At 36.5% G+C, this 9,686-nt stretch overlaps 1 protein-coding gene across 1 annotated transcript in view; it reads left to right on the top strand.

The window, feature by feature from the left end:
• The window catches only part of LOC109826932 (auxin-responsive protein IAA18-like), a 2,975-nt gene extending 967 nt beyond the window's left edge, over positions 1 to 2,008 (top strand). Inside the window, exons 3-6 of the mRNA XM_020393947.1 lie at positions 416 to 675; positions 1,359 to 1,497; positions 1,605 to 1,668; positions 1,767 to 2,008. Coding sequence (XP_020249536.1) covers positions 416 to 675; positions 1,359 to 1,497; positions 1,605 to 1,668; positions 1,767 to 1,805 — 502 coding nt within the window. The 3' untranslated portion in view covers positions 1,806 to 2,008. The remainder of the gene's footprint in view (positions 1 to 415; positions 676 to 1,358; positions 1,498 to 1,604; positions 1,669 to 1,766) is intronic.

Genomic DNA, 9,686 nt, shown 5'->3' with positions numbered 1-9,686 from the left:
TTAAATAAAACCTTTAAAGAAAATACACTAATATTGCACATTAAAATTAATTATGGAGTATTACGCTAAACAATAGTACAAATTCTGACTTTGTTTTTTTTTTACACAAGATTTACTATTTTAATGTACTATAGTAGCAAATTCTGTAAATTTTTACGAGTAATCTTTAGATAATAAATTCAATTACATGAAATTTTGATTATAGTTATCTATCTTTCGCATGAAACCTATGTCTTCCCATTTCTTCTCGCTCTCTAATCTGTTCAATTTTTTTGTGCACATATCTGATGCAAAGATGCCTTCTTTCCATAAGCCTGTGATTTGTATCTCTTTTAAAACTAAAAGAACCTAAAAATTTCCTGCAAAACCATTTATAATTATTTCCAAAATATCACTAACTTTATTTTTGTCACAGAACCGCTACCGCTCCTGTAGTTGGTTGGCCTCCCATTCGATCCTTTAGAAAGAACCTTGCAAGTTCTTCTTCTAAATCAAACCTCGAAACCCCTGACGAGAGCTTGAAGAAGACAGCAAAGCCTGAAACTAACAAGGGCTTATTTGTGAAAATTAATATGGATGGAATCCCCATTGGAAGAAAAATTGACCTTAAGGCTTACAATAGCTATGATAAGCTTTCACTAGCTGTTGATGAACTGTTTCGTGGTCTTCTTGCAGGTATATTTTCTTGGATATTAAAGATAGTATATCATATTAATTATACTTGTATTTAAAGTGATTCATTTAGATTTGCTTGATTTTATATGGTTTCACTACTTCTGTCAGATTTTTTTTTAATTTACTTGTTAGTTTAAGTTCTCATGTAGTTACCTTCAATTTTTTTCAGTTGCTTGGTATTGTTGAAAAGAATAAAAGAAGAACAGTCCATTTTCCATGTATAAATTTATCCCAAAATCGATTCATCAAGATATTGTTTGAGTTTATGTATTAATAAAATTAAGCAAAATCTTAATAAATCACATTTGGATAATCAAACATTATATTCCAAGTGTATATGTTGGTTAGTGTAAGACTGCAAAATATATATCCATGGCAATATTGAGAAGAACAAAAACAGAATTGTCCATATCTTCCAAGTATAGCCTATACCATTTGTTAGTATGTTGAAGTTCATATGTTCAAGTATTTGTTCAGTTAGTATTATTAAGCCTACTCTTATCTGATTATATACCAATGTTAGGATGTCTTTTATGCAAAAGTTTCTGTCTATATCCATATATATCATTTGGTTAAATATTCTAATTAAGTATTGAGCTATGTTCAAACTGAAATAGTGATAAAGAAGTTTCTATGAAAAAGCTCAAGTTCATCTGACACTTTACCTGTTCTCATTGATTTAGCCCAAAGAGACCCTATTGCTACTGGCAGTCTTGAGAAAGAACAAGCAATCACAGGTTTATTAGATGGGAGTGGTGAGTTTACTTTGGTGTATGAAGATGATGAAGGAGATCGAATGTTAGTTGGAGATGTTCCTTGGGAGTAAGTAACTTTCAATTTAGGGTTGAATTATTCCATCTTTTTCCTAATTTTACCCAAAAAATGACTAATTAAAGTTCGATCCTCTAATATTGAAAAATTCTTTGCAGGATGTTTGTTTCAACTGCTAGGAGATTGAGAGTGTTGAAGAGCTCTGAGCTTTCTACATTGCGAGTGAGCATAAATATTAACATCACCAAATAAAGTTTGATTTTTCTTGATTTTAACCATTAAACAGCTAATTTTCATCTTTTTATGTGCTTGTTTTTTAGTCGGGAATAATCAACAAGAAGAGAACGGCGGAGTGTTGAGTTTACATTGGAATGAAGAACTTGTGACCTACATCTTTTAAACTTTTGGCACTAGGATTTTGTATGTAGAATTTTCCTCACTTTTAATGGGTGAGTTTAGCTATTATGTACTAATTATCCTTTCATGTTTTGGGTTTGTACAAACCAAAATCTATGGAAAATATTGGTAAACAGGTGGGAACTTGTTTGGAACTTGCTATTTATTTTTGGATATACAAGTTTTATTTTTTTTTATAGATTTTTGAGTTATATATGAATTTGCAAGTAATTTATCTGGAGCTTCCCAGTTTCTTGTGATTTCGATATACCTAAAAGCTAAACGTTAATGTATTGGTGGAGAAATGTCATATATATAGTAATTGCACTGATAAATTATGATCAGGTTGGTGTATGCTTTTTCATTAGACGTACCTTATCTAACATATTCCTTTTCATGGTCTTTTACTCAAATTGATGGAAATTACCTTTTGAAAATTTTTTAAATGTAACCTATCTTTACTTGCTATTACTCTTGCAACGCCACATCTTTTGCCGTTTTTTCTTAAAAAACACCCACGCTTCCAAAAATACCCTTAGTTAGATTTGCTAAGTATGTGCGTCCTAATTAATTATAAAAAGGAGTTTTCAAATATTAGTCCGCCCAAATCATTCATTATTTCGATAATTGTCTCCCAAATCATCATATTTTAAAAATGAGTCCCAAAATCTCTCTCTCTCTATATATATATATATATATATGAATAAAAGTAAATATAGTTTCCATAGATAAACCTTTTTTTTACTTTATCGTAAGAACTACATGTTTGCACGTAAGAGTCTTGCATCTAGTTCTAAGATTGATCAACATCTGAGCTTATCTACATAAACTTTCATTCACATCCTTCATAATTTTTTGACTAAATAACACCTAAGCATCATACAGTTTCCCATTTGTTGCACTTAAATACCTCTAACTGTTTTTTGCTATACTAAAATAACATATAGCTTTCGCTGTTAAAACCCATTAGCATCATTACCTAATTTTCTAATGGAAATACTAAAATAGCCCTCTCTTAAATTAAACACTCAATAGCTAAAACTCATTTTACCTTCTTTTCTTACTTTTTCTCAAAAGACTACTGAGCCCTAGAACCCGAGGTTGGATTTTTCCTATTAAGCTTAAAACTGAAATTCTGGATTTTGATTGTTGCTAAATTTGCAGAATTAGGATTGGATTTTGATATTTTATTAGATAACCTCTTGTCAACATTGTGTTGGATAGCAGGTTCCTAATATGTTTTCTAATTTGTTTAGGTAACAGGTTATTGGGATTCCTAATCTGTTTTGGTAACATGATTCCAAATCTGTTTTGGTAACATGTTATTAGGATTCCTAATCTGTTTTGACTTTGGTTTTAGAATTCCTAGTATGCTTTTGGTTTTAGGATTTCTATATATATAGGAACACGTTTTAGGTTCGGGGAGCAGCGAATTGGGGATATTTGTAGCACAGAAAAGAGGTATATTCTGAGCTATTGGTTAGGGTTTTATTTGGAGAGAATTAGAGATTTGTTGGTGAGATTAATTGGTGAGTTTGAGCTATTGGTTAGGGTTTTATTTGGAGAGAATTAGAGATTTGTTGGTGAGATTAATTGGTGAGTTTGTGTGATTTTGTAATCTCAGTTTGTACTCTTTGTTGGTGAGATTAATTGGTGAGTTTGTGTGATTTTGTAATCTCAGTTTGTACTCTTCTTCTCTATTAGAAAAAACCACGTTAAAATTGGTTGTTTGAGTTTGTACCATTATTTTGAATTGTTTGTGGCCTTCTCTCTCGGCGATTGGTTTGGTTTCTCGAAGCACATCGTTAATTTTGGCTTCCGCCGCACACAACAATTAGTATCAGAGCTTGGGCTACGCTTGGGCTACGCTTGGGCTAATTGGAGGAGTAGATCGCTTTGGAAGTTCGTCTAGGTTTCAGTTGGTGATAAATGTAGGATTTTTCCTATTTGTGGATCTCGTTTCCGTCGTACGTGGTGAGATCTTTCGGAGACTCTTGTTAGGGTTTCAATTGGAGGTAAAAATCTCTCCTTTATCAGTTTGGATCTATTCTTCGTTTGTTTCGCATTGGTTTGTTGGTGCTTTGAGATAGATGGCCGAGAAAGAAGGAGTTGAGGCTGGGATATTGCATTATTGAGGAGTGTTTTGACCTGTAGATTGAACTCCTTTGAGCACATTGGTATGAGCAAGAAGACCGAGGTGGAATTTGACACTTCTATCCATCGAACGAGGGGTCTTTTAGGTGGTGTTCATTCAGGCATTTGGGAGTCTTCCAAGAAGGCATCGTTGGGAGATAATAGATATTTGGTTTTCGTAGTTGGGGACTGTTCTAGGCATTGGTAGGTTGCAACCAAGTCCCGTTGGTTCGAAGTCCTATAAGTCAACAACAGGTGGAGGAAGTGTATTGGCAGAAAGATAACTCATCGTTCTGATTTTGGTAGGGTCCTTTCTTGCGTTTGTGCCGAGCTCACGGTAGTTTGAGACATTTCATTAGAGGGGAAACATTGGGGCGACGAGATGAGATGACAGTTTTGATGGGTCGTTCCTTACTGGAGGAGGATCAACATTTGATGTCGAGCATTGGTTTTGGTGTTCGAGCTTTAACATATTTGGGTCATCTTAGTCATAGGTTGCCGACTGCTGCATTTGGAGATTTTGGATCTGGTGGAGCTGCTTTAGATTTTGGGTTGCGTCGGATGTTTGGTTGCCCTATATTTGGTCACATCGAGGATGTGAGATTTAATCTGATAGCATATTTAGGATTCAGAGGCTCGTTTGGTTATCAGTTGGGAGACTCTGATTTTGTTCTGAGTAGGTATGTCTCATTTGACTCTTGGCAGGTGGAGAGTGTTGATCAGATCATTAGGATATCGGAGCGGGTGGAGAGTGATGCTACTTCATATTGGGTGGAGATTACTCTACATACTCCAGATCAGACTGCATCATTTAGGATTCTAGCTGAGATGATACAGTTTGGGGATCATTTAGATTTGGATGCAGATGATGAGTTGGTTTTGGATTCGAGTGTAGCTAGTGAACATAGTTCGCATTTGGTTATGGCCATTGGTTCATCTCAGGTGGAGGTGTTTAGTTTGTTTCACTTTGGGGCTATTGGGAGAGTTCTATCAGCCACAGATTTGTTGATGATGTTGGAGAAGGATTGTGAACTTTTCTAGTTGATTGAGGCATTTGGAGGCCATTTGGTGAACTACGTGAAGACTTGATTCGTTGGGCAAGAGGATACGTAGGCAGTCATTTATGATGCAGCCGGTTTGATGAGTTGATACTGACATTTGGAGTTTGTTCGCATTCTCGTTTGGGTTCTCGACTTCTTGTGGATTGAGTCCGTTGTCGTGGTTTTGTTCTACTTCGTACTGGACGCAACAAGTGAGACGTTTGGTTGGTATTGGTGTCGGCTCAGTTTTGGGAAAACTTCACTGAGGTGGAGAATTATTGGATAGCAGGTTCATAATATGTCTCCTAATTTGTTTTGGTAACAAGTTATTGGGATTCCTAATCTGTTTTGGTAATAGGATTCTAAATCTATTTTGGTAACATGTTATTAGGATTCCTAATCTGTTTTGATTTTGGTTTTAGAATTCCTAGTATGCTTTTGGTTTTAGGATTTCTATATATATAGGAACACGCTTTACGTTTGGAGAGCAGCGAATTGGGAATATTTGCAGCACAGAAAAGAGGTATTTTCTAAGCTATTGGTTAGGGTTTTATTTGGAGAGATTAGAGATTTGTTGGTGAGATTAATTGGTGAGTGTTTGGGTCAAAAATCGCTGTTTTCATTGTGATTGAATCTATTATAACTTTAATCGTTTACAATAAAATCAAATAAAAAGTTGATCTTTTTACAAGATCTCCTTATACAATAAAAATACAAAAGATACGACTCTTATCAAATAGCACAACGGACGTTTATCACCCGCTGCTTGCGTCAGAACTTTGCTTGTACCGGGGACGTTAATATCCGTGGACCGTCACGGATCAGATCCGGTTGACAAATTGGTGATCAAAGCTCTTACTTCACGAAGGAAGTAATCGATGCAGCGATGATCTCGACCAAGAGAGATCACGGCTCTTATCGAGATTTAAGACCAAGCTTAAATCTGGAGGAATAGGTGACAGGTCTCAGATCTCTCGAACTCTACTCTTTATACACAGGAGATTGCCAAGATCTGCTAACCCTTGCTGTAAATTCGTGGCTCCACTCTCCAATTCGGTAGCATTTCACCCTCTTGATGTCCAGCCAGAGAAATGAGCACCCGAGCTCGTATTTATAAGCTTCGGAAGTGAGTATTTGGATAAGAACGAGAGATTCCTCCTTATCTTCAGTTAAGAACTGATTAACCATAATATCAGATCAGTTGGGACGCTCAGGAACCAACAAATCCCGAGAGAATATGTGAAAACTGAAAAATCACACTTTTAGATCAAATCTGGTCGAAGCGTCACCCGGTGGCTCGGCCTGGCCGGGCCACCAAATGGTGGCTCAGCCTTGGGCCGAGCCACTGGCCCGACCGGATCGTTTTGACACGATCCGGCCGCTAGAGGCTTTCTTGGTTTTCTCGGGTTTGACTCGTTCCGTCGTTTATGTGTATTTCATTGTTTCTCCGACTGGTACGCTTCCTCGATTCGCTTTGCTCATTTCGCGAACGCGCGGATCGCTTGATGGTGGGCGATGAGCACGCGGGCCACCCGTCGTTGGTCGTTCTGGTGGTTCGTCGCCACGTCATCAACGTTTCACTGATTCGCTTCATGTGTTTGTCGGCGTCAGATAATTCTCTTTGATTTAGATAACATCGTTCATCACCTTCTCTCTGTCTTGAGCAGTGTGTGGATACCTATAAGCATTTTTAGACGCCTACAGATACCCCCTCCAAAGTATTTCAGACTCATTCTTTTATAGAGGAGTCTGGGATGCTTTGGATATGATAGGCTCCCACCTTCAGTCAGTGTCGAAGGACCTGTGAACTGCTTCAATTCTTGACTTCTTCAGCCTTCAGTCTATTCACTGTTTTGTCAAATAGATGAAGTTTTTCCGGTGCTGCGTTTATCGTTTGACCGTTGTCAAAATCATGAATCGAAATTGGTGAGTTAGTTTTGACACGTGTCATTGAGTTGACTTTGAACTGATTATCTTCGTTGCAACGCGTTGACCAGCGTTGACCTAGGGTTACGCGTTGATCGGCGTTGGCCTTAGGATTTTGTATCGATCGGCGTTGACTTTCATCGAAATGTGTGTTGGCCTTCTTGTTTTGATGATGTTTAACAAATAATTTATCACTAATGTTGTTTGTCTAGTATTTGTGTTTTCTTATTTATTATAGACAAACAACGTTGTTGGTGGATGGATGGAATAGCGCTTCAACGACGACATCAAATGGAGGTTGGCGGAATTGTGGAGTGAAGCCTACGCAATTTAAAGTTAAAATTCAAGTTCAAGCTTCATCCGCAAGTGTACCAAGATAAAGCTTCGTTGAAGATCACAAGCTTGGGTATACTTAGTTTAGTTTTATATTATGTGTGTTAAGTACCTTAAGCTCAATATCATATACACACACATATTTGGTTTCTATGTATATGTATAGTTATATATATACATGCATGGTTTTGAGTTTTCATGCTTTGGACACACTTGTAAAATACATGAGTTAAATACATGAGTTTTCACAAATAGAAATTTAATTTGAGAAATTCTTTTTCTAACATGTTTGTTTTCATGCTTATAAACATTTCGCAAAGTTTCATCAAGTTTGGAATTAATTTGTTATGTTTAATGGAATTTACAAAATCATGTTTTTGTTCGTGCTCATGTTCGTGTATGTTTTACAAAACAGATATGTTTTCATAAATGGGAAGTGATATTCAATAAATTCTTTCTTTTACATATTTATCTATATGTTTAGAAACTTCTCTCAAAATTTTACTATTTTTGGAGTTGATTTACTATGCCTAATTGATTTTACAAAATCATGTATGTCAGCAGATTTTCAGAAACTGCATATCTGTGTTCAAACATTTATTTCTCTCAACTGGGAAATTGTTTTTCAGAAATTCTTTCTCTAACATGTCATTATACATGTCTAGAACCTTTTCGCAAAATTTCATAATTTTTGGAGCTGTTTTACTATTTTTAACGGATTTTACAAAGTTGATATGCAGTGCTACAGTACTCGCGGTCGACCGCCACGGTCGACTGCCAAACTCTCTGGAAGTTACTGTGGCATAACAGCTATATTTTCCAGATTTTGATATATCCGTTGTTTGTCTTTTTTGCTTGGTTTTCTTGGGTTTTTGGGCTTATTTCATGAGCCTATATATACTCCATGCCCTCATACTTCTAAGGGCACTCAAGAATGTTTTAAACAAGTTTTTAAATAAGGGTTTAAGTGTGTTTTTAGTGTTTGTTTGGTTTGAAGATTGTTTTCACAAGTGTAGGAGATCATCTTCTTGTTTGGGCTCCAATCTCCATCTCTCCATCTTGTCATCTATTGGAGAAGTTTTCTAAACTCTATCTAGCTTTACATTTGCTTAGTTATTTGATTATCATTCTTTAAAGCTAGTTTTTATATTGAGTTTAGATTTGATTATATTATCTCATTGTTACACATACCCACTTGAGCTTATTGTATTTACATACATAGTATATTAGGATTGTGAGAGATTGTAACATTGAGTTGTGCTTAATTGAGTTCTCATCTATTGTAGAGAACAAATTTATATTTGTTACATTGTGAGTGTTGTTAGGTTTTCGGTGAGCTAGAAAACCGAGTGTGTTGTTGTGAAGTTTTCGGTGAACTAGAAAACCGAATATGAGGAGTGAGCGTTGATCGGTGAGCGTAGAAAATCCGGTTGTGATAGTGGATTTTTCCCCGGGAGAGGGGAGCGGAGACGTAGGACGGAAGGTCCGAACTCCGTGATCATTTGAGTGTGTTTAAGTTTATCATTGGCGTATTTGCTTTTGCATTTATCTTATATCGCCAATTGTGCATTGCTCATTTTATTTCATCCACTAACTTGTTTATGTTTATTTCACCCTTGTGTTAGTTTATATATCCTTGCATATATTTTTATCATATAGGATATTTATCTCATTGTTCATGTTGCTCATCCTAGCTCATATATATTGTTATATTTTATACTTGCTAGGATAATTTGTTATTTAGTTTTAATTGGCATATAATCGGATTAGATTAGCATAAGACCCTAATCACCCCCCCTCTAGGGTCTAACAATGTGTTGACCGGCGTTAACACAGTTTATACTCGTACGTTTGCTGGAGTCTACATAGTTTAAACTCTTAAGGCGTTGGAGCGTGGCGGTCCCAAATATTGGGCTGCAGGACCAACTATTAAAGCTGATTCATCTGCATGTGTGGATCTTATCCCGAATTTGTTGGATACCCAAGTCACGAGACCAACTAATAGGGCTGGTGCGTCAGTGACTTTCGCATATATAGGATTTTTGGCAAACCCTCAGCCATCAATGGGTTTGATGAGCCTTTACCGACTACCGTTTGAGTCGGGCTAGCATGCGAATTGTTTAAGTCTGTTTCGCATGTGACGTTATGCTAAAAGAGTTAACTCTTTTAGTGCTACGATATTGAATACGTAGACTTCGTCTTTCTCACGTGAAAAGACTAAATGGCGACGCGTATTAGGCGTAGACTTTAAGGTTTTTTGGCAAACCCTCAGCCTTCAACGGGTTTGATGTGTCTTTACCGATTACCATTTGAATCGGGCTTGCATACGGATTATTTAAGTCCGTTCCGCATGTAACGTTATGCTAAGGGAGTTAGCTCTCTTAGTGCTACGATATTGAATACGTAGACTTC

The sequence above is a fragment of the Asparagus officinalis genome, chromosome 1 (assembly GCF_001876935.1).
Source record: "Asparagus officinalis chromosome 1, Aspof.V1, whole genome shotgun sequence".
NCBI lineage: Eukaryota > Viridiplantae > Streptophyta > Magnoliopsida > Asparagales > Asparagaceae > Asparagus > Asparagus officinalis.
This window is presented reverse-complemented; position numbering and strand designations above follow the sequence as displayed.